Consider the following 26664-nt stretch of genomic DNA (forward strand, 5'->3'; position numbering starts at 1 on the left):
CTTTAAGAGGAAACTTTCGCGATTTTAGGGAAATCGTGGTGCCACGTATGCCATTGTACCGGCAAATTACATTGTCACCGGTGGGATGGCATTTTGGGGAGATTAGTTGCCCGCGACAAGGGAGATTTGTCGCAGGCGACTAATCTCCCCTTGTGCCAAAGCCTTTATACATAAATAGACAAATTTGTGTGTTCGCTACTTCAATAAGGGCAAAGACACACTGGGCAATTAGTTGCGGCGACTAATCTCTGGGCGTCTTAAAAATCGCGGTGACTAATTCGTGCCATGCAATTGTTTTCTAGGTCCGATTAGTCTCAATAAACAGTCGCGGCGACAAATCTGCACACTAGTCGCTGCAATTCGCTGCTTGCAGGATATACCGTACTCGGATTAGTCGCCAAGATTACACGCCAGCTCACATAATAGTCACCGCGACTTCTTAAAAAGTTCGTGTGCGTTCGACCCTTCAGCTAATTTTTACAAGGCGACAAAATAACTAAACAGCGTCTACACATATTTAAAGGTTACATCAAAGTTTGACTAGTAAGTACAGTTGAGGGCCAGAAATTGTTCACAAATTCCGACAGGAAGGACAACGGAAATCACTGAGTATATGTGCCACCGTAACAACATAAGAAGTGTTCTCCTGTGTATCCTACAAAAAACAAAAACGCCGTAGCGGAAGTCGCGCAGCACCGGCTAATGACGTCATTGTGAAAGGGGTGTATTACTTTGCTTGGCTGTTCGAAAATGGCAGCCTCCTTGTCGCAGGAGTTAGCTAATTTGTTAAACCCGCAGCCAAAGTTTAGGGATCCCGAGGACGATCAGGACGAAGGTATGTGAATATAGTTGTTTGTGCGACGTGTTCCTCCTAGAGGGCTCAGCATAAAGGCGCTGATGTGTGAGAACAGCTCTGTTACATAACCACGTGTGTTTTGTGTCGGCATCTCGATTGGTTTGCATGCTGAAGGAGCTGCCCGTAGTACTAGAAACTCCTATTAGGTAGGTGAGTGGAATTCCAAAGATGCCAAAGCTATTCACAAACATGGTGGTTGGGCACTGACCGAGTATGGCACACAGGCAGCATTGGACAGGCAGAGTGCTGCCTGTGTCTGCCATACTCTGCCTGTCCTATGCTGCCTGTTAAGCAAAATGCTGAAACTTAACCATAACAGTCGTAGTCCCTAAACCCAGGGATCCCCAACCTTTTATACCTGTAAGCCACATTTAAATGGAATACGTGTTGGGGAGCAACGCAAGCATGAAAAAAGGGTTTCTGGGGGTGCAAATAAGAGTTATAATTGCCTATTTGGTAGCTCCTATGTGGACTGGTAGCCTATAGAAGGCTCTGTTTGGTTTTACACTGGGTGTTATGCAACCAAAACTTGCCGCCCCAACCCTTCTGTTAAATTTGGTATTTAGGGCATATTCAAATGTAATGATGTCAGTGCTGGTTATACAATCTAAACCAAAGGTAAAATATTTCCTTCTAATTGTAATTAATTTTTGTTCTTAAACAGCCACTGTTGCCCGAGTCATTGACAGATTTGAAGAAGATGGAAACGAGGATGATGTACCAATGGTTAGCCAGCTCCGCAGAACTTCTGCAACACTTGTGGATACAGACAAACGATACTTGGGGAAAGCAACATCCCGAAAGGATTTGCAAGCAGATTTTGAAGGAGAGTTATCTGATGAAGATTCTGGTATGAACCTAATCAGTGATAATTTCCCAGCCTTACCACCCAGATACATTAACCCTGTATATTGATCTATGCTTTTGGCCCTTTTAAAACTGCATCAGACAAGTTCTGTGTAGAATGATCTAAATATTTTTGTTTAGTTGAGCAGCATGATGTGTTGCTGCCCCTGTTGTTACTAGGAATACACCAAATGCAGAATTAATCTTGGAATTGGATAAATGTAGTTGAATCGTAATCAAACCTTTCAGCTTTTAAGTCATGTGACTTAAAGCTTGAAACAACTAAATATACAGATTATTCACCCTTGACAAAAGCTGGCCATACACGAAAGATTTTAGTCGTATGAAGAACATTCAGATATCAATCATATATTTTAATGCTACAATCTAAAACCAACATTCAGATTTTAATTGTTGGATTAAAGTCAGAAAAATAACAAATCCGATGTTCTGGCCATTAATTGACAGAGAACAATTGTACAAATGTTATGTCCAGGAAATAGTAGTGACCCATGGAAACTTTTTATCCTAAAAATGATATTCTTGCTAAAACATATAGTATGTATTTATACCAGGGGTGGGCAAACTACGGCCCGCGGGCTACATCCGGCCCGCTGGCCTTTTTAATCCGGCCCGCCGACTCCGGGTCCCTTTAAATAATTTCTGGGCCCTGATTGGTTGCACTTCGTGCGTGCTCGTGCGCAGGGGGCGCAACCATAAAAAAGGATGCAGCGGGGAGCCGGGGAACAGACGCAGCGGAACGATGGATGGAGCTGCAGGTCGGAGAGATGGAGGATGCTGGTGGGGGGGAGCTGGTGGGAGGACGTTGGCCCGGCCTGGCCCGCCTGTGAGTAAATGTGGCCCCCGAGCCATAAACTTTGCCCACCCCTGATTTATACTAACAGGTAGCTATGATCAAGTTAGTTTCAAGCATTGGAGTAAGCAATGGCTTTTAAAGGATGAAACTTTGGCAAACATACATAAATTTCCTCTGTGGGTGTGTGTATTCTGTGTATACATCATAGGTCACACATGGAAATCATCGGATAGGCAATACATGCAAAGATATTATTATCTGACAGAAATTTTCAAATCCTCATGATACAAAAATTGTTGGGATGATTATTCAGAGCCCACACACGGTCCAAAAATTGTACGATTATATTGGTGCGTGTATGGCCAGTTTAAGAGGCCCCTGTGTCTAAAATGGAATGTGTATGGGAGCACTTACAAATATTTGTGTATACCCTGCCTGTCTTGCTACATATAATTTAGCTTTTGCCTTTTCTGGTTTACCTTTGAATGCATTTTAATCTCATCATACATCTTACTTACTTCTTCATATTGATAGATGGTGATGAGGCATCTTTGGATGAGGAACTGGAAAGTGCTGGTGAGTCAGATGATAGTGAAGAGGAAAGTGGAACCGACGGTGAGGAAGACCTTGAAGTAGATGATTCTAGCCAGAGTCTAGATGAGGAGAGTGATCAAGAACCAGCTGCAGATGAGGATTCACAAAAACAAGATTCAGGCAATTCAGGATTAGAAGATGATGGAGAAGTTTTGACATTTTCTAAAGAAAAAGTATCCAAAGACTTTGAAAAGGGCCAAGCTATTAAAAACCAAATTGGTAAGTAAAGAACATCTTGCTCTCCATACATGTGTGAGTGTTAATAGCATGATTTTGATTACGTCCAGTAATGTAAAGGCATGAGGCAGGGTGGCTTATAATTGGCCCCTAAAACTGGACACCTTTTAAAATATGCTCAATGTGTATTGTAGTGCTCCAGCACTTCCACCTAGTTAGTAAGCAGGCCCGGATTTGTGGAGAGGCCACAAAGGCCCATGCGCACGCAAACCCCTCTCCCCCTGTATCGCGCATGCATGCGCACTGGGGGGGGGGGGGGCGTGCGATGGGGGGCGGCCAATTTGGAAATCCGGCCCTGTTAGTAAGCACTTTGTAGTACAGGTATGGGACCCATTATCCAGAATGCCTGTATAGGGACTACCATCCTAGGGCCAAGTCAATATGTACATTTAATTTATTAGTTGAAAGTTGCTAGATTTTATTTTATGCCTGTAAGTTATTACATTTTAATCTAAGTTTTGAGTAATTACTGCCCTAGTACTGTACATGTTTTTTTTTTGTAAAGTGCATTTGTTTGGGAAAATCTTAAGAGGTTCATTGGTAGCTAGGTCCAAGGTTAGTGATAATAATCATTATCGCTATCCTTGGACCTGGGGCCAGTGCCCTTTACTAAAAAATGCAAGGGCTTGGGATAGTCCTGTTGCCAACACCATGTCACCATCTTTATGAACAAGTGCATGCACAGTACAGAAAAATCTACAATTCTTACTATGCTGCACATACACATGGTCCTTAACCAACACAAGGGACCCAGGACTTTAAAGGGGTTCTGCCATGATTATTATGGTGTAGTTTTTATTTCTAAATTACTCTATTTAAATAATTCACTCTACCATTTTAAATTTTATTCTCAACCAACAATTTTATTTTTTTAAGTTGTAATATTGGTGTGTAGGCAGCCTGATTTTGAGCTTTCAGAAAGAACTAGTGCTACACATTAGAACTGCTTTCATATAACCTATTGTTTCTCCTACTCCCATGTAACTGGAGGAGTCCAAAGCCGGACTTGGATTCCTTACTATTGAGTGCTATTCTGATATCTACTGGGAGCTGCTATCTTGCTACCTTCTCATTGTTCTGCCGATCACCTACTGGGAGGGAATACAGCGCAGCAGTAGGGTGTGACTGAAGTTTATCAGAGCACAAATCACATGGCTGTGGCACCCTGGGAAATAAAGAATATGGCTACCCCTAAGTGAAATTTCAAAATTAAATGTTAAAAAAAAAAAAATCTGTTTTGTTTCTGGAAAAATAGACTTCAATGCAGGATTCTAAAAAGCTCTATTAACTGATGCATTTTGAAAAAAACATGTTTTGCCATGACAGTATTCCTTTAAAGAGGATGTCAGTGCAGCACTGGAATACCCCAGGCAAAGTAGTTTACAACAAAGAGAAGCAGCGATCTAAGGTCCAAGTAAAATGATCATAATCACTGGTGCGAGGCTAACAAATAGGAATAACCCCAGTGATATACACTTTACTTGTTTGTTAAATGGATACTACTGTCAGAATAAGAACTTTCTACTTTAGTTGAAGAAAATTATTTTGTTCTTTTACTTAGGAAAATTGATTGTTAAATGCCATTAATCTAAGAGCATTACTGCTAATCAGCATTGCTGCTAAATAGCTGTTAATGAGGTACCTGCGCAACTTATTTTCTTAAGGTTTTTTGCTTTAGAAAATATTGTATAAATTCAAATATATACTGTGCCATTTAAAAATGGCACATTATTCACTAAACACCCCCAATTAAAAAAAACTACTGCCCTCCATCAGCCCTCTCACCTCTTCCACCTGCACAGTCAATTTAATAGAAAAGTGCCCCTGTTTGAACAACTAAAATTAAAATGCAGTGCAGCGTGGTGGAGATTGCAGGCGACTGCCATTTTTATTTCAGTTATTCAAATAGGGGCACTTTTCTATGGAATAGACTTTGAGAGGTGAGAGGGCCAATGGAGGGCAGTTGAGTGGGGCTTTTCTACTAGGGTTGCCACTTGTTTGGTTTTCGGTAGGGCTGTCCAGGTCAAAACTGATTTTCGAAGATTTCCCGATTGCAGCGTAACTGCCCTGCCCAGTGATGTCCTGGGCAGGAGAGGTGGCAACCTAATTTTCTACCCAGGGGGGTTTAGTTCTCCTGTAAACATAGCTTATTAGGAGTCATAAGTGCAGTTTCAAGCCAGTTTTTATTACCAACAATGTTTTTCGCACAATTCCAGCAGTATAATACCAGTTGCGTCCGATGTCTTTGGTGTCTGGATGCTATCCTTTCCATAATTTGAGACAGAATCTGATTCTTTTGGCTAATATAATAATGATTATAATATTATAAAGGTGTCTGGAAGAGGGAATATGAATAATGGTAACCCCTTTGATCCTTTATAGTGGCAAGCATGTGCCCCTACATTGGGTGAGAGTTCATAAACTGACTTGATCCTTGGGGAGATAAGAAATGAAACCCAGCTGCTCCTACACCCAAGTAATTTATGGCTCTGTAACTGGCACATACTGAGAGTTTATTTTGGAAAGTCCATACCTTTAAAAGACAAAACACCACGTATAATCCTTAATGCCATGGTATGTCCTGTTAGGCATATGTTGCACTGTGACATTTGAAGTCATCCATCATTTGTAGCTGGCTATAAAATATGTTTGGATTATTTCTTGTAGAACATAATGCCCTGCTAGCCGTACAGAAATGAAAATAACCAATTTTTTAGACAGCAGCAATTTCAGTCTTCCTGTGTGACATACATAGTACCATTATATTAAATAATATTAGCAGATTTTAATGTTGCCTATATAAAGTAATACTAGTCCTCATAAGCAATAAAAACAGTTTGTCCAGGTCCTGTAATACATACAAAAGTGAACAGAAAATGCTTCCTGCTGATTGGTTGTCATAGGTGATTGGACCTGTAAAACACTTGACACCTTTTTTTATTATACAACGCTATTAAAAGGATTTCCTCCAACAGTGTAAAGTAATTAAATATTGTTAGTGATATACAGTATATTTAGATTAATAGCAATGCTAGGGCCTATTTTATCTTCTTAGATTTCCCTGTGCAGCTGATTTTGTACGGGAATTGGGCATTTTAGATCCATAACTCTCATTTACAAATGCTACTACTTTGTTCACGTGAAATATTTAGGAATTGCTCAGGGTTATAGAGTTAAATGTAAGTTACTTAAAAGGTAATCTTTTTTTATAAGTTCGTTTGAAGGTGTCTTTGGAAGGTAATTGTTTTAAAGAATAAAATCATTAATTTTCTGTAGCCAACACATCCTGGGAGGTTTGACAAGTAATCCTGCTGGCTCGCCATACATAATGCACAGCCCTATGGTTCAGACACACTCTCTTTAATTACGTGATTTCTAATTTTGGCGAGTGCCCAGATGTGACTGTCTTTTAAAGCCATAGGAGATCATCTGAATTTCTTTTGCTAAAATGTTCTCCACTAAATGTAATAATAAATTTTATAAGAAATTTGTTGCATGCTAGTTGACAATGTAGTTTTTGAAAACTTTGGGAGAATTTGTAATTACATTGACAAAGCTTTTTTGATTACAGTAGTGCCCATCCCACCTATAATATAGGCAGTTATTTGTCTCTAAATATTGTCTCCTTCTTAAACTACGATAGTTTGTGTCCCTACCAAGTAGACCACCTTGCATTATGCCTATTTCCTTTTGCCTCCGCAGTAAAACATTGACCATGTCCATTTTGTATTACCATGGCTGTTTAACAAACACTCCCCCTTTTACATGAAATGTGAACATCAGAAGTGATGAATCTCTAGATGCAGGAGTATTTTATAATTTCATTACATGTTGTGCCCCCCCATCATGTCACAGTCTGACCCCAAGCATTTCCTTGACAGGGGGCAGGTAAGATCAAGAATTGTCCTGCAAAAAGTGAGACAGTTGGGATGTATGCTCTTGTCTAGCTGTCTATAATATCTCTTCCTCCAAAACATTCTTTTCAATATTAACTAGTGAAATAATGTACTATTTATTAGTTTTCTGTTTTGTCATCTCTTTTCAGCTATTTGGGACCAGCTTTTGGAGGGACGAATAAAAATTCAAAAAGCTCTTCTCTTGGCTAATCAACTCCCACAATCCAGTGCTTTTGAAACATTTAAGAAGGAAGGTGGTACAGAGTTCTTCAAAGCCCAAAAAAACAGTAAGAATAATTTGCTGTGTATATATCTTCTATATATCTATGATTCCCAGTAGAATTTTCAGATGCTACTATTTTTTTAGACTTGCCTGCTTGTTTGGTCGTGCATAGAACAGAATATTCTGCTTATATCTGAAGCACTAGAGTGCGTGATGATCTAGCTCTTTTGAATAGTGTTTACAAAGTACAGCATCCGTTATCTGGAAACATCCTGAATTACAGGATGACCAGATATTTAAACATGATTTCCTTTTTCTCTGCAATAATTAAACAGTACAGGGATGGGATCCCTTATCCAGAAACCCATTATCCAGACAATTCCGAATTACAGAAAGGCCATCACTACATTATAAGCAAATTATTTTTAATTTTATAAAACGATTTCCCTTTTCTCTATAATAATCAAACAGAACCTTGTACTTGATCCCAACTAAGATCTAATTAATCCTTATTGGGGAGCAAAACAAGCCTATTGGGTTTACTGAATATTTAAATGATTTTTAGCAGACTTAAGTTATGGAGATTCAAATTACGGAAATATCCCCTATCTGGAAAACTCCAGGTCCTGAGCATTCTGGATAACAGGTCCCATACCTGTACAATGTACTTGAGCTTAACTAAAGGTGGCCATACACGCACCGATAATATCGTACGAAACCTCGTTTCGTACGATATTCGGTGCGTGTATGGTATGCCGGCGAGTCGACCGATATTGCAGGAAGCTGCTGATATCGGCCGACTCGCCGATCGGACCAGTTTGAAAATTTTGATCGGGCGCCATAGAAGGCGCCTGACCAAAATCTCCCTTCAGCGCTGAATCGGCAGAAGGAGGTAGAAATCCTATAGTTTCTACCTTCTTACCTACCGATTCGGCCCTGAATGGTGTGTGGCGGATCTGACGATGTTTCGTGCGACCGATGGTCGCATGAAACATCGTCAGATCGCCACGTGTATGGCCAGCTTTAGATATAGAAAATCCTTAAAGGAGAAGGAAAGGTAAAAACTAAGTAAGCTTTATCAGAAAGGTCTCTGTAAATACAGCCATAAGCACTCACAGAAACGCTGCACTGAGTTCCCTGTCAAAAGATTAGTTGTGTCTGTTTTCCTGTGCCAGAGACACACAGCTCTTTGCTTTCTGCTCTTTCCTGCTCCCCCCTCCCTCAAGAATGCTAAGAACTCAGAGCCAATCAGCAGGAAGCTAACTCATAGTCTTACTAATTTAGCATGTTCACTTGGTCTGGGTGTGGTGAGTGAGGCATTATGGGAACTTTCTTTACACAGCTCAGCGTTTTTTCTTCCTGTTTGGCTTCTGATCATCTGAACAGGAGAAATATGGGGAGACTTAAGGGCACTATTGAGACAACTGAAGGTATGCCTGCAGCTTGAGATTAACTCTTTATTAGCCTTTCTTTCTCCTTTAATGGAGGCTTTCTTAAGGTAGACTCAGGTATGGGGGTCCAAATTATGGAAAGACCCCTTATCCAGAAGACCCCAGCCCAAATATTCTGGATAACAGGTCCCATACCTGTACCTTAATAATAATTTGTAGGTTTTTTTTATAATGAATGCAGCAGTTTGCTTAACCTCCAGTCATCACTGAGAATAAGTTGCCCTTGGTTTTATGCACATAAGCCAGGCACTTAAATGGGACATCTGTACATTTAGGTTGTTGTAACAGCATAAACATATGTTAAAACAGCAACTAAATGTAGCATAACCCGGATGCACAGAAAGTGCCCTCTTGTATAGAAGCTATAGGAAAAGAAATTAAAGCCTTAAAATGTGAAATGATGCAAAAAGAAAGATGTTTTTACATTTTGCATTTTATCTGCTAAAACTGCCATTTTATATGAGAGCTGCAGAGACAACCACTTAAAGGAACAGTAACACCAAAAAATGAAAGTGTTTTAAAGTAATTAAAATATAATGTACAGTTGCCGTGCGCTGGTAAAACTGGTAAGTTTGCAACAGAAACGCTACTATAGTTTATATAAATGAGCTGCTGTGTCAACACGGGGGCAGCCATTAAAGCTGGGAAAAAGGAGAAAAGGCACAGGCACAGGCACATAGCAGATAACAGATAAGCTTTGTGGAATATAATGGGGTTTTATCTGTTATCTGCTAAGTAACCTGTGCCTTTTCTCCTGTAAATGGCTGCCCCCGGGGCTACACAGAAGCTTTATTTATATAAACTATAGTAGTCTTTCTAAGGAAAACACACCAGTTGTACCAGTACAGGGCAGCATTACATTATATAGTAATTACTTTTATACACTTTAATTTTTTGGTGTTACTGTCCCTTTAAGTCTGAAGTCAGAGCAAAATGAGACATGGGAGTGTCCTTCAGCCTCCCACAGGAACTGGTCACAGCACTGACTGACAGGCTTTACTCAGCAGCAGCAGGGAAAACCCCTCCCTCCTTCTGTGTCTCTCTGCTTGTGCTGCTGCAGGGGAGGGGAGAGGAGCAAGTAGAGCAGGAATGGACTACCTGTGACATCGCTATGCCCCGCCCTCCCTATGCATATTTACTTCACTTTAAGTAGCTATGAGAGCCAGTGGCCCCAGCCAGGTACTGAAGAGTCTAAACCGGAAGCTGGCAAAAGGTCTGGGTAGATCACAGTTTTGAAGCAGCTATGGACATATTTTATCGCAATGGTATTAAAATAAAAGCACTTTTATTTTACATTATTTTACATGGTTTAGTGCATTGTAAACATTTATGGTATATGTCCCCTTTAAGTATAATTTCTAGGACATTGTTTTACTTCTTTCAGTCCAGTGGCTGTTAAATATGTTCACACAATAACAAGTAGCATGACAGTGGGCAGTTAATATGGATGGAAGTGTAACCAACATTAGAAACTAGCTTTAGTCTTTTTGACTGCATTCAGACAAGTATAATTGGCCACCAGGTATTTTTCAAAATTATATCGGTGTCACAGTATTTGACACATTAGTATTTTTTAAGTATATTTAATGTATCATCTCACAATTACATCTATACTGGATACTGTTCCATACATACAGAAAGCAGCCTATCCCAAGTACAGTGGGACATTGCATGCAGCCGGGACACAGCACAGAGAGAACCAAATTACACTGCATGGCCAGTCATTAAATACATGTAGCAAGTTATGCTGGCCACAAAGACACATGAGCACACACATACACAAGTAACATCCAAAAGGCTCCCTGGTTTTCATATAAGCAGGGCGGACGCGGTATGTGCACTGTCAGTGGATATCTGTTATACATTATGTGCAATGACATACGTGCCTAGCAAGCTCAGATGCAGAACGAACAGGATACAACTGGATAAGTAAAGTTGCAACTTGCCGCCCAGGCGAGAAACTCACCAGAGGAGAGCAACTGGGAGCCCGTGGCCAAGCTCCTGACCAAGCATGACCTCCATACCAGGCGGCACTCCTGGGCGGGACGCCGCACAAGGGTCACTGTACTCAGGGCTCTCATCATGCTCAGCAATCGCATCGGCATTTTGCTGAGCGCTGAGCTCCAGGTGCCGCGCCTATACAACGTTCCGGGTCGGTGTGAGATCAGGATAGGGGAGCACACATGATATCCCTTGAAACCCATTCTATCATCAAACTGCATTATTTATAATGAGCAGAAACACAAATTACTGTACTTACAAAGACTGACGTATAATGAAAGCTCCAAACTGAATATCGAACTAATCTTAGATTTATTCGACGTAAACAAAACCTAGCTAAAAGATGTTTAGTTAAAAAGCTTAATAGCTAAACAACTGGGATAATATATTATATAACAGGACATATGAATGTTGAAAAGTTAAGGCAAAAACCGAACATTTTGTAACTTGTGAAAAATCTGTGCTGCTGATTGCAAAACCCCATAAAATACCAATAGATACAAATAAATAATAGATCCAGTAAATAATAGATCCATTTCAGCTGCCACATGTAAAGCACTTTACACATCTGGATCCCAGGTAATCGCAAAGAAATTCCTTCTTTCATTTATTCATCTGATGACCCATGGTCACTGCATATAAAGTTTACTTCTAAAGATCTCATAGGAATGACTAGATCACAGGTGAGTTTTTATATATTAAGCTCAAAATTGACATTTTGATTATTCTTCCCCTACGGGGCAGATTTACGAAAGTGTGACATTAGAGCTCACTACAGAAAAACTCACCCACTTCCTATTCGTTCCTATAGGATTTTTACAAGCGTATTTATCAATAAGTGAAATGCAGGGGCAGATTTACGAAAACTATAGCATTTCTTTTTTTTTTTTATTTATTTTTTTTATTTTAAAATTCGAATAAACTAATTTCCACAAATGTCTTACATTTACTAAAAAGTCTAAACTAGAAAAGTTGCGAAATACCAAGTGAAGCATTGTATATAGATATTCTTCACGGGATACGCAGGTCTTCTAAGTTGCCACACAAACTACACGTGGTATTAAATTTTCTTTGTACAGTTTTGTTGTACCTGAGATTTAATTTGTATATAGATATCAGCAACACCAAGATGACTCTGGTTGTGTGTCCTGCTTATTAGTTTTAGAATTGAGTTCTGTAACTCTCTATGCAGGTCTCTTTTCCCTGCTCTTTAAGTGTTTCCTGCACTGTGCTATGTTACGTTAAATGAACAGTTCCTTGCAAATATATGCCACTGTGATTGCCTGCCATGTATTAACATTCACACTGAATGGCCACTAACTGGTTTTGTAAGTCTGAAAAGCATGAAAATCTTAAGCTCAGTCTGAGTCACTGAGTCAATCTCAGCCCCATATGTCCATGTGTGTCACCATAATGATATTATCAGTAGGTAGATTTTCTTGAAGACACAACATGAATTTCTTCAAGCCGCTTGTGTATTCTATGCTAAAATGCCAGTTAGAGTCCTGTGCAGAACCAGTTTTTGAAACCGGACCCACGACCCGAACCCACAACCCACAACTCACATGCTGAGTGCAGAGCCTGCTTGGACCTGCTACCTAATCCTACCTGCAACTGCGGTATCCGCAGTCCAATCTGCTGACCACCATTAATTGGGAAGTGCTTGTTGCTGCAGAAGTGACATCATCAAATGTGGGTGGGGGTAGAAAAAATGTTTAAAGGAGTAAAATATAGATAATATAAGAAATATAGATAGGACCCGTAACCCACATCTGAAAATCATACCCGCAACCTGCAGGGTACCCGTTTTTGGTTTTTTTGTTTTTAAAAAGGGCAACGCTTAGTTAGCGTTAGAAGCTATTTTTGGTGCCTAGAGTCACAGTTGGCAAAAACGTATCAACTCTGACTCTGATGAATTAAAATTGTAATAAAAACAAATACAGTATGTTACAATATCCTATTTCACAGATAAAAGTCATAATATGGTACTTCTTTCCTGTAAGAATAAAGCTCACTGCGTAGTTGTTTTACCAGTGTGAATTTCAGCTGAACAACCTTATTGTTTTCATTTTCTTTTACTTAAACTTTGTTTAAGGAATGTTTTGTAGTTTCTTTAATAAAAAAAATTTCACAATGACCGTCTTCGTTATAGAATTAGACCCAAACTTAAACAGTATCCTCATGTTGGTAGTGACAGTCTTGGATGGCCAATAGGGTAGTGCATCAGCTTCCTCGCCAGTAGTTCTTTGGTTTGTTCCCAAAAGCAGACACCATCTTCATATAGCTTTAAAATTTCTGAACACTGGCAGTGATGAAATGCCTTGTATGTTGTGTTCTTTCAGTCAACATGGAAACTACATTGCTATATATTAAAAAACAAAGGAGTCTGAGGTACCATAAACTGAGGAGTCGAAGTCGAGCGATTTATGTACCAAATTCACAGCCCTGGCTGCAGTGATGGCAGGCTTTCTTTTATTTTGACAGTTAAAGATTAAACACCTTTCAATGGCAACTAAACCTATTTGTGTTATATTTAATTAGTTTGTAACCTTGTTCGCTAAATTGGAAATTGTGTTTATTTTTATCGAGGTGTGCATTAACTATTGTGTAAATTGAACCAATGCAATTACCCATAGCAGCCAGTGAAATATTTGCTTCCATTTTTTAGCTTTTAGCAAGCTGATCAGTTGCTAAATGATTTCTGTTGGTAAGTGAAGTTTAGCGTCTTTGATTCTAAACTACATGAAATTACCACTGTATCCCTGATGAAGCATGATCAAATTTAAACTGCTTATCACAGGCCGATTTAGTCATATTGTAAGATCTCTAAAAGGCATATAATAGGCCATAATGCTCCTGTAATCAGTTTTATTGTGTATAAGTAATTATTTAATTGAACACAGACATGAATATTTAAATTTGAAGAGATGTTACTATTCTACAATGTGGGTTAATGCTTTTCTTGTATTCACAAAATACAGGTATGGGATCTGTTTAGATTTAGGTTTACTTTTTCTTTAAATTATTTTTTAGTGTTCTTAAGGCAGGGGTGGCCAGACTTTCCATTAGCGATCGTCCGATGACTCGTTCCCCGCGACGTAGCGTACGCACGCATTTACGCCGCACTTCTGCATCCCCCAGCTTTGTCGCGGTCCATCAGAAATCCACAGTGGATCGGCTGGTGGAACGCGATCAACGTTTTGCCCACCCCTGACTTAAGGTATGAAGATCCAAATTACAAAAAGACTTTTATCCAGAAGACCCCAGGTCCCCAGCATTGCAGATAACAGGTCCTATAACTGTACCAAGTATTTCCTAAGAAAAAAGGTTTTTTTTTATTGATGCTATTATTTAGCATAATTGTTCTTGAAGAGGTACTTTGGAGATTACAGGGCAGGCACAGCATCAGTGTTTCACTGGTAACTTCTAATTATATATTAAGAGGAACTAATTGGACAGTGCAAATTAACCCCAATTTTCATATGAAATATGGGAGAGAAAGTTTGTGCTGTGTCCATGCTGTGTTGAGTAATGGAAATGTGTATCTTCGTCACTTTTGGCCTAATTATTTCAAGTCAGTTAAAGGTTGGTTTCACACATGGTGGGTGACAATGCAGGCTTCTGCTGGAATTGCATGCTGTCCATTTTGTTCTAAATAAGCCAAACATCTGTATTGACTTGTGGTATGTTTCTTTCCTGTCTCTATAACCCTAAAAATATTTTGCACTATATAATTTTTGGAGAGAATGTTGTCCAGTTCCTCTGTATTATTAAAGAGGCAAAATAGGTGCTAATTTCAAATACTGTATATTGTAATATGTTGGGGAGATTTTAACAATAAAAAAAATCTATAATGTCAGCAATATCTGTGTGCTCATTTCTGTGAATCCACGGTTTGGACATAGATAAAGTTTTGTTAAAAACTGATGTGTGTTTTGTGTTCTGGTATCGTCAAAAACTGCTAGGAATACATCTTTGATGAAGAGGTTACCCTGCTATTCAACAATCCCAATAATTTATTAAATCATAATTAATTCTAACGGTTTATGCAGAGCTCTGCATGGTGCATGTTTCATAGGTTTCCACTTTTAAATGTCACAGTGCTAAAACTCTTTGGATTCTTTTTAGTTCCATATCTTTCTTATTTTACTGGTACTGATGTTGCAAAATATACATTTTGTTAGATTAATTGGCCTTTTGTGTGTATTCCCACTATTTGAGAATCAATGTTTGTGGTATAAGATTCTCGTTCTGAATTGGCTTTGTGGCCTGGCAATTGAGGTTTAGTTTTAACTTACTGGATTTACTAAGTCCAATAAGACTGGCAGTTTGGTCTAGAATATGGTTTCTGCTGCACTAAAAACAACTACATAACAAGAAGGTTTCAGATGGCCTGATGGCCCACGGGGAAAGAGGAAACTATGGAAAATGAAGCAACGCGTATGCCTTCCCACCGGCGATTCACTTTATTGGTGGTAGAAAGGCATTTCGGGGAGATTAGTTGCTTGAGGTAGCTGAGATTTTACCGTGGATGACTAAACTCCCCATAGGCCATTACCCTAAAGCCTTTAAGGGCAGCTTTTAAAAGTAGATCTAAACCCTAAGGCTGAAGCCACACAGGGTGGGTTTTCAGCCTGTGGATAACGCAAGCCAAGAATCCGCCCCTGTGCTTCAAAAATGTTATTGTTGTTCCTGCACATTGCATCTGACTAGTGCAGGCACACACAGTGGAATTTGGTGCAAAATGCTAGCTTAACCCCTGTGTGTTTATTGAAAGTGTAGCAGCGTTCAGGGAGGGATACACCCCCGAAATGTTGCTACACTTTCAATAAACACTCAATGGTTAAGCCCCGCTTGCATTATACCAGTTGTGCCAGTCAACATTTTCCACCTTTTGGTGAGGGTGCCTACCCTCAAGGCTGCGCACTGGGTTAGCAAGGTGTAAAACATGGTTCTTCCTTGGACTATAGGGCAATGCCGGATGCGCCCCTTTGTCTCCCATATTAAATCGCAGTCAGCAAACCTCCAACATGGTGTGCCATTGCCTACAATGCACATCACATCTATGGCATCTGAAGTAATTTATCCACGCTGCTGTGGGCAATGAAACCACTTCATACACTTTTTGTTGCCCGTGATATTATGCAGGCAGCAAAATGCCCTGACTGTCACTGTCCTATAGTCGGAGCCATAAATTATATTTTTCTACATATTTATAAAGCACTTAACAGAGTACTTATCTTTCACACCAGCCCCTGCCCCAGTGGATCTTACAATTTAAGGTCCCTGCCCTATTCAACTTAAACAACATTGCTATACAGCAGCTTGTTTTTATAAGCTATAATCGTGTTTCCACACATTACATTATATTTAAAAGACCCTTTAGTTTTTTATGGGTTTTTTTTGCTGTTACTGGTATTTAAAATACCCTGGTAAACAAGCAGGAATTTCATACCATTAATTCTAAATCATCTTAAAAAATTTGTAATCATTTTGCCAATCCGTTATGATTTTTTTTTTATGGTGTTGTTTGCGTGTGGTATTTCCATCCTAGAGTTGTTTTTACAATATTTTTTTTAGCATTCTATATATAGTTTCTGTATTTGATGTAGTTTATCAGTGTATTCCAATACTCCTAAGGGCAGCGGTAACCTCTCCGCAATGCCATCCCACAGGCTAGATTGTAAATTGCCTGTACGATGGCATACCCAGCGCCGCGATTTGCCAAAGGAAACTTCGGGCGACTTAGGCAAATTGCTGCGCCGCCCATGCCATCCCACCGGTGATGTACATTCTGTTTGCCAGACTTCAGATTTTCCAAAAATCTTTTTTAATGCCATTACAGGTATCCCTTATCTGGAAACCCATTATCCAGACAGTTCTGAATTACGGGAAGGCCATCTTCCATAGACTCCATTATGAGCAAATCATTTTTAAAAATTGGAAATATTTTATTATTATTTCCTTTTTCTCTATAATAAAATAGTACCTTGTGATCCCAACTAAGATATAATTAATCCCTATTGGAGGCAAAACAATCCTATTGGGTTTATCCAATTCTTAAATTATTTTTAACAGACTTAAGTTATGGAGATCCAAATTACAGAAAGATCCCTTATTTGGAAAACTCCAGGTCCCGAGCATTCTGGATAACAGGTCCCATACCTGTACTTAATTCTAATTTGATATTAAGACATAAATAATATGCCTAAAATGCTTAAAGTATTTTTTTTTATTTCTTATTAAAGGCACAAGTTTAACATAGTCATGTGACATATCAAAACACCATTTATAAGAATATATGTTGTAGATTATTTATAGCTCTTGTGTATCATATTCATACCATTTTAAAACCCTAAACATTTAATAAAATATATTGTGTATATTCTTTTTAGCTAACGGTGACTTTACTAGGTTTGGCTGTCCTTAGATTCCTGAGATCGTAAGTTCAGCTTGATGATTTACTGCAAAATTGCTTCTAAATTGAAGTAGAAAATGTTTTGCAGACCTGGCAGCTTTCAAGCTTTGCACCCATTTGTCACCCAGCATTTCCCTTTGTGTATGGAACAAGAATTAATTAGGCTGCTCGGCAGGAAAACTTTATGGCTATAATTTATATACTAGGAATAACCGTTAAAGAGACATCTATGCTTTGTTTGAACCCTTTTTTTGTTAACACACACTAATTATTATAATGTTATGTAGGGAAGATTTGCTTGTTTTTTAGCTATATATATTATTTTTATTTTTATATTTACATATGCACACAATTTGTGTATTGTTAAACACTTGACTCTTTGATGGTTTTCCATCTTCTTGTAAAAATAAAAAAATGAAAAAAAAATTAGTTATTTAAGCTTTTTCTTTGACCTGAAGAATACAATTTGGTTAGACATTAAAAAAAAAAAAAAAAAATCTAGGCAATTTATTGTTAGTTAAATAAGGAAATAATTTTGTAAACTTAAGGTGATTGTGTGGTATCTGTAATGCGTGCAATAAAAAAAAAAAAACCTGTAATGTCTTGAAAGACAGCATTTTTACTGTCTTTTACATACTCCTAGTTGATTTTTAAAGGAGAACTAAAGCTTAACTAAAGAAGTAGACTAGAAATGTTGTACATGCTTTGGGCTTCTGTACCACCCCAAAGCAACCACAGCTCTTTTGCATTGAAGATCGGTGCCTCCAAAGATGCCCCCAGTAGCTCCCCATTCCCTGCACATGCTCTGTGCTGCTGTCAGTTACTGAGCTTAGGGGCCAACGCACAATATACTGTATATATAGAATATAAATGTCACAAAATAAGGCTGATTAGTCATTAATACAAATAATTACTCCATGGCAACTCTGGAATATGTGCAGTTTGCATCAGAATTTTATAATCAGCCCTGTACCAACAGTTTATTTTAAAGGCCAGCCTCTTTTTCTGCTTGATAATTTATGACAATCCCTAAGTTTAGCTTCTCAACAGCTGCTCAGCACACTGAGCATGTGAGTGTCAGACACTTCTAACAATCCAAGATGGGGAGCTCCTGTGACAACTATAAAGACTTGGATCATTACTACAATATAGATGCTAAAATGTTAGTCTGGTACATTAAGTTCAGTATATAAAAGTTTATAATAGGAGGCTACCCTATTATTTTTCTAATAAACAAAATATTAATTTTGGTGTGTGATTTGTAGCCACAGACTGAGGGCAGTTAAACATTACATTAATGCCAGACTTTTAACATCTATATGTTGCTACAGTGGTGTACCTTGATCTGGCTGAGCCACGTCTGTTACACACCATTTCAGTCAGCCCCAACTTCCGCTCCCATCTGGTTGCCCACTTGAAGTTTAAACTTGGGAAAGTTAAAAGCTAGTGTAATATTTTAGTAATTTAGCTGTAGAAGAAAACCTGCCAAACATATGATCAGTATGTTAACTTTTTCAGCTAGTAACAACATGCAGTTTATTTGCGAATTACACAAAAATAATGTTTGTATTTGAAAACAATGCATAACGTTTAGTAAAATTGGTTTGATTTTAGTTTAGCTCTTTCTTTGGGTAGTGTAACAAAATAATTGCGCCCATCTTTTCTCTCATCAAGATAGTTAGAATGCCAAGATGAAGATAAAGAACTGCTGCTTTGTAGTGATGCTTACCATGTCTGTTTGACATGAATAGGAATGTGTGCCTTTAGGAGCAATCAAAACTTGTGCCATAGAGCTCACAGGGAATTCAGATGAGTGAGGTAATTGATCCTATTTGAAACTCAAATAGGACACAAAAAAAACTCTTGGTCTACCCTGTCTGCTGATTACATGCGAAAACTTTCTTGAATGAGAAGGTAGCGATCTGGGAGAAGGAAATGATACAAATGAAATAAGCAACTTTGTGAAAGCACCCTTTCCTTGTCCTTTAAATGCCTCTCTTCCGGTTTAAACAATACTTCAGTAATATAACACTGGTGAGGTGACCAAACTGCACTGCATAGTCCAAATGGGCCTTAACAGTTTTGGCCCTTCCTATTGCTGACTGGCATTGCTTGCAACAGCTAATTTCTTATAACATAAGCAAGTGGCTCACATATTGTTAATTTCCAACTTCATAACCATACCTTTATCAACACTGAATCTCATTGGTTAATTAGCAACTCTGCTTTGTCTAAACCCTGCTGCAAGGATCACATATCTTTGATGAAATGAACAGGCCTGCATAGTTTTGTTTTTTTTCCGGCGAACACCAATACATTGCATACAATAACGAATAAATCTAATGTTCGAGTTTGTTTTTTTATTCACAATTTAAATTTTTTAGCGCTAAACTCGCATGTAAAACTTCACAATCTAAAAGCTTGCGAGTTTCTATAAAAAACAATGGGAGTTGTTTTAGGCAAAGTCGAGCTATATTTGCAAACTCGAAAAATTTGAGGTATTCGAGTTATTTTTTTATTCTGGCGAGTTTTCCTTATTAATAAATAAGCAAGCATTTGATATGCAAATTTATTTCATGTAGAAAAACAAACTCAAACTCACAAACCCAAAAATTGATAAATAAGCCTATAAGTATTTTAGTATTCATCTGGAGGCAGATGACAAGTTGTAGAATCTTTTTTTTCTTTCTCCACAATCATTTCCAGAGATCACAGTTGATTTATAGTTTTTATCTTTGAAGGAATGTTTTTCAAATCTATACTGCCATTGCTTAGTTCTGATTAAAAAGGAATGTCATTTAATTCCCCAAAAATAAGTAAGGTAAGGCGTACTAAAGGACCACTGCAAGCAGTGCTCCTGTAATGTGTTTTGTGCTGAAAAGAAAAAAAAATCAGCCTTTTCAGATTTCCTGTACCATCTCTCCAGCTGTGGGTAATTTATTTAAATTGAACGAGGATTTTATTTATTTGCTTTTCTGCCAAGAGAAGGGGGTGAAGATTACTTGTTTGTTTCCATTTTTTGTTTAGCAGCACATTAAGTTCCTTGTCTGAAGCTTCTTGCTTAATAGAGGATTATATGTTGCATTTTGTCTTTCTTATGGCTGAGACTGCTGTCAAAACTAAGGGGTGTGGAAGTGATGGATTACAGTTCAGATGCCCTTCAGTACATGCATGACTAAAACCTTTCTGTAGTGCCTAAGCATAGAGAACAGCAATGATGCTTACACCAATATTCCTTAGCCTACTGGTTATTCTTATTATTTGCCATTGCCATGAACTTTATAGACAAGGCATTTCAGTTTCTTCTATCAAGGTATACAGTGTGTCCTAATGGATTTTTTTTTATTACTTTCTGGCTCTAGCATCAGAATTATAAAAGTAGAAAGCAGTTTTTCTATTGACAGTCAAAAGGATTTTTTAAACAAAAAATGTTGATCTGTTTTATTTAATAAAATCTAGGGTCTGTCCATTAGTATTCACGGTGAACTGAAATTCTTTAATTTTTTTCTTCCAAAATAATTTACAGGCTGACCCAGCATCCACTTTGGAATAAATGTAATACAGGTATGGGATCCCTTACTCGGAAACCCATTATCCAGAAAGCTCTGAATTACGGGAAGCCTGTCTCCTATAGACCCATTTTAATCAAATAATTCAGAATTTTAAAACTAATTTCCTTTTTCTTTGTAGTAATAAAACAGTACCTTGTAATTGATTCCAACGAAGATATAATTAAACCTTGTGGGATGCAAAACAATCCTATTAATGTTTTATTGATTTTTTTAGTAGACTTAAGGAATCGTGATCCAAATTTCGGAAAGACCCCTTATCTGAAATAGCCTTGGTCTCAAGCATTCTGGATAACAGGTCCTATACCTGTACAGGTATTTGTTTTGCCTCCAATAAGGAATAATTATATCTTAGTTGGATCAAGTACAAGGTACTGTTTTATTACTACAGAGAAAAAGGAAATCCGTTTTAAAATTCGGAACTATTTGATTAAAATGAAGTTTATGGGAGACAGGCTTTCCGTAATTCGGAGCTTTCTGGATAACTGGTTTCCGGATAAGGGATCCCATACCTGTACTACAATATAGGGTGCAGAACTGATCACTTTTTCATGTTTTTTTTTTTCTTGGAGCAACTTCCATAGATGTGCCACGCCATGTTTAATCTTACTGCAGGAAACTATGTGGCAGCACTGCAACATAGGATAATCGGTAGTAGTGACACCAGGCAGTAATTCTGTGTCTTAGCCTGGGGAAGCTAGCATTTCTCCTCACCAATGCTCATTCTGAATTAGCCCACATCTCCTGGCTGTGCAGTAACCACAGTTTAAGCTGTTTTTCTATCACTTTTGAACAAAGGGTCTCACAGAAATGGCGCTCCTATACTATAATGAATATACTGTAATATACTATACTATATTGATTTTAAAATCTCTCTAGAACATAATAAATTCGTATATAGTGTATTTTGTTAAGGGGAGATGTATACAACCCCTGTACCTTTTTTGTTTTGTCTAAAGTTTTTTTTAAATATTTTCAAATATTATCCAATATTTTCAAATATTATAATTGGAAAAACAGCTAGTTGCACACATCTACAATTCAGTGGTCAGCGTTGTTCAGTTGTTGGTTTATACACTTGTAAGTTAAGTCTTTTACCCTTAACCATTGAAGTATTGGCCTGTGTACAATGGTACAGAAATATTGAGAATTTCCTTTTTCATTTTTGTATGCACCATGGTTTCTCTAAATGTCAGATTGAGGATCTCGGTAAATCAATAAATTGTGTGTATAGTGAATGTGTTCTGGTGATTCCATCTATACTGTGTACTATGAATTGGCATTGAAAGAAAAAAACAATATTTTGTTTAATTACCCACAATAAATATAAAAAAATAAATAAATAAATAAATATATATATATATATATATATATATATATATATATATACACACACATATATATATATATATATATATATATATATATATATATATACACACACATATATATATATATATATATATATATATATATATATATATATATACACACACATATATATATATATATATATATATATATATATATATATATATATATATATATACACACACATATATATATATATATATATATATATATATATATACACACACATATATATATATATATATATATATATATATATACACACACACATATATATATATATATATATATATATATATATATATATATATATATATATATATATACACACACATATATATATATATATATTTTCTAACTTTTCCACATTTTGTTACATTACAGCCACAAACATGAATCAATTTTATTGGAATTCCACGTGAAAGACCAATACAAAGTGTTGTACACGTGAGAAGTGGAAGGAAAATCATACATGATTCCAAACATTTTTTACAAATAAATAACTGCAAAGTGGGGTGTACATAATTATTCAGCCCCCTGAGTCAATACTTTGTAGAACCACCTTTTGCTGCAATTACAGCTGCCAGTCTTTTAGGGTATGTCTCTACCAGCTTTGCACATCTAGAGACTGAAATCCTTGCCCATTCTTATTTGCAAAACAGCTCCAGCTCAGTCAGATTAGATGGACAGCGTTTGTGAACAGCAGTTTTCAGATCTTGCCACAGATTCTCGATTGGATTTAGATCTGGACTTTGACTGGGCCATTCTAACACATGGATATGTTTTGTTTTAAACCATTCCATTGTTGCCCTGGCTTTATGTTTAGGGTCGGTGTCCTGGCTTTATGTTTAGGGTCGTTGTCCTGGTCAACTTCCGCCCCAGTCTTTAGTCTTTTGCAGACTCCAAGAGGTTTTCTTCCAAGATTGCCCTGTATTTGGCTCCATCCATCTTCCCATCAACTCTGACCAGCTTCCCTGTCCCTGCTGAAGAGAAGCACCCCCAGAGCATGATGCTGCCACCACCATATTAGACAGTGGGGATGGTGTGTTCAGAGTGATGTGCAGTGTTAGTTTTCCGCCACACATAGCGTTTTGCATTTTGGCCAAAAAGTTCCATTTTGGTCTCATCTGACCAGAGCACCTTTTCCACATGTTTGCTGTGTCCTCCACATGGCTTGTGGCAAACTGCAAACGGGACTTCTTATGGTTTTCTGTTAACAATGGCTTTCTTCTTGCCACTCTTCCATAAAGGCCAACTTTGTGCAGTGCACGACTAATAGTTGTCCTATGGACAGATTCCCCCACCTGAGCTGTAGATCTCTGCAGCTCGTCCAGAGTCACCATGGGCCTCTTGGCTGCATTTCTGATCAGCGCTCTCCTTGTTCAGCCTGTGAGTTTAGGTGGACGGCCTTGTCTTGGTAGGTTTACAGTTGTGCCATACTCCTTCTATTTCTGAATGATCGCTTGAACAGTGCTCCGTGGGATGTTCAAGGCTTTGGAAATCTTTTTGTAGCCTAAGCCTGCTTTAAATTTCTCAATAACTTTATCCCTGACCTGTCTGGTGTGTTCTTTGGACTTTATGGTGTTGTTGCTCCCAATATTCTCTTAGGCAACCTCTGAGGCTATCACAGAGCAGCTGTATTTGTACTGACATTAGATTACACACAGGTGCACTCTATTTAGTCATTAGCACTCATCAGGCAATGTCTATGGGCAACTGACTGCACTCAGACCAAAGGGGGCTGAATAATTACGCACACCCCACTTTGCAGTTATTTATTTGTAAAAAATGTTTGGAATCATGTATGATTTTTGTTCCACTTCTCACGTGTACACCACTATATATATAACGTATATACTCGAGTATAAGCCGAGTTTTTCAGCATCAAAAATGTGCTGAAAAAGTAACCTTCGGCTTATACTCGAGTATAAGATGCATTGCGCTCGTGTCGACGTGCGCGTTTCATTGAATGTGTGCCCCATTGTGGCGCGCCGAGGCATGATGCGTGGCCCATTGGTTCGATAAAAGCACTAACAGAGCGTGTACGTACCTACGGCCCTTCAGCATCATGTGCGCTAACAGAAGCTCTAACAGAGCTTATACGTCCCTGCGTCCCTTTGGCATCATGCGCGCAAACAGAAGCACTAACAGCGCGTACGTCCCTCAATGGTGCAGCGCATGATGCCGTACACATGCGTGCTGCACCATTGAGGGACGTACGCACTGTTAGTGCTTCTGTTTGCGCGCATGATGCCGAAGGGACATACGCGCTCTGTTAGTGCTTCTTAAGCCATTAAGTTCAGTTCAACGGTATCAGTTTTGACAAGGTATGACTCCGTGTATATGTGTGGCTTGCAGATTACAGAAGTTTCAGTTTAGTTCTGTCCAGCTTTTGCATTTTTGCTACTGTATCTCTTTTGCTTAATGTTGATTTTACCTTTAAATACTAGGAGCCAATACTAATACCTGGAAACAGTTTTAGGTTACAGAGAATAAGAACTTTTACTATATTTTGTTTCCATATATGCGTGCAAAGCAAATAATTCAACCCCCAAGGTTTAAGTGTTTGATGTGAGTCCTAGTAACCTCTTGCAATGCCACTGGGAGGCACCTTCCCCATGTGCCACCCTTAGAGCATTTAACCTTTTTGCTTTTTGTTAGTTGCTAGTAGAATTTACAAACACAAATTATTAGTAGGTAAGAGAAATATTTACAATATATATCATAACATACTTTCAATAAGAATCTGCCCTTGCCCCCCACCTCAAAAAACATTTCACAATTGTGCCCATATATCCCAAGTGAGTTGGAAGAATATATATAACAGAGAGAGAAACAGAGAGAAAACAGCAGGATGGCAAGTACTTGATAATTAGTATGGCAGCTTCCTTAGCCTTCCCAAACTTGCTTTTGTCTGCTGCTGTAGCATTTTTCTTTCTCTAAAGTAATCTAATATTTATTTATCTGTTATTTGATTATTGAAACTTAGCAGTAGCGGCTGCATTTCCCACCCTAGGCTTATACTCGAGTCAATGAGTTTTTCCAGTTTTCTTAGGTAAAATTAGGTACCTTGGCTTATATTTGGATCGGCTTATACTCGAGTATATACGGTATATGATATTGAGGTTTAAACCTAAACTCTCCTCTGTATATTTGAATTTATACTAACCAACTACCAGGCTATATCTTTAACGATGATGAAGTCATTGTTGTTTTTGTTTTGTTTGCTAGCACCTGTACAAATAAACCTGAATTAGGTAAAACTACAGACACTTTAAGGGCTCTGGCACACGGGGGAGATTAGTCGCCCGCGATTAACTCCCTGTTCGCGGGCGACTAATCTCCCCGAGTTGCCTACCCCTGCCATCCCGCCGGCGAACATGTAAGTCGCCGGCGGGATGGCAGACGCGGCGGCGCGATTTCGCGCAAATCGCCGAAAAAGACTCGCGAGTCTTTTTTCGACGATTTCCGGAAATCGCCCCGCCACGTCTGCCATCCCGCCGGCGACTTACATGTTCGCCGGTGGGATGGCAGGGGTAGGCAACTCGGGGAGATTAGTCGCCCGCGAACAGGAAGTTTTATCGCGGGCGACTAATCTCCCCCGTGTGCCAGAGCCCTAAAGGTGAAGTAATGTTATAATCACTTGGGTTCCTATGTTAGGCAGCCCCCAGGTATTATAATGGCTGATCTGATACCCCCAGACTGGTGCAGAAAACTGCACTGGCCCAGGGAACTTCTGTAGGAGCACCATGCCATAGACTGATCATTCTCTACTGTTTCTTCATTTGTTGATGGCCCTGGACCAGTCTATGTACAGTAGAATGAAAAAGCTAGCTATTTTGCCTTAAGTTTGGCTCTTTGCTTTACTGCAGATCTGGCAGATGTGACATTGTTCTGTTCATTTGACAAAAAATAAAATAGCTTGAATATTGAAATTATACCTTTCATTGATTGAAGTTTGCAACCTTTTTTGAAATGTTTCACTTGGATTTTTTTTAGATATTCAGATTTTTTAGATATTTTGATTTTTTTTTTTTCTTATGAAAGGTTAATATTTTGGAAGATATGATTGCGTCTGTGTTATAAGTATCATTTCTAACTAACTTCCTAAAAATATTCCACAAAATTCTCGTTAGCACAAGCCAGCCATTCTGCTTTGGCTGCTTTCCAAAGCTGTACTAAAGAGCCAGGGCAGCCAGCAGGTAAACAGACATGGCAGGTACCTCAGGAACTCTATTGGGAGCTCAGATAAAGGTTTTAGTAGTATATTTTAAGGTAGAGTGTGTGGGGGAAAAATACATGTTAACATGTTATTGTCACTGCCTTATGCAAGAGAGACTCTTGTCAAATTGCTTACTAATATCACACATAAACTAAGAGGTTGA

At 38.4% G+C, this 26664-nt stretch overlaps 1 protein-coding gene across 1 annotated transcript in view; it reads left to right on the forward strand.

The window, feature by feature from the left end:
- Window positions 1–696: 696 nt before the first annotated feature.
- aatf (apoptosis antagonizing transcription factor) overlaps window positions 697–26664 on the forward strand; it is an 89671-nt gene continuing 63703 nt past the window's right edge. The window contains exons 1-4 of the mRNA NM_001016308.2: window positions 697–835; window positions 1521–1706; window positions 3054–3332; window positions 7396–7533. Coding sequence (NP_001016308.1) covers window positions 751–835; window positions 1521–1706; window positions 3054–3332; window positions 7396–7533 — 688 coding nt within the window. The 5' untranslated portion in view covers window positions 697–750. The remainder of the gene's footprint in view (window positions 836–1520; window positions 1707–3053; window positions 3333–7395; window positions 7534–26664) is intronic.

Source organism: Xenopus tropicalis, chromosome 2 (assembly GCF_000004195.4).
Source record: "Xenopus tropicalis strain Nigerian chromosome 2, UCB_Xtro_10.0, whole genome shotgun sequence".
NCBI classification, from domain to species: domain Eukaryota; kingdom Metazoa; phylum Chordata; class Amphibia; order Anura; family Pipidae; genus Xenopus; species Xenopus tropicalis.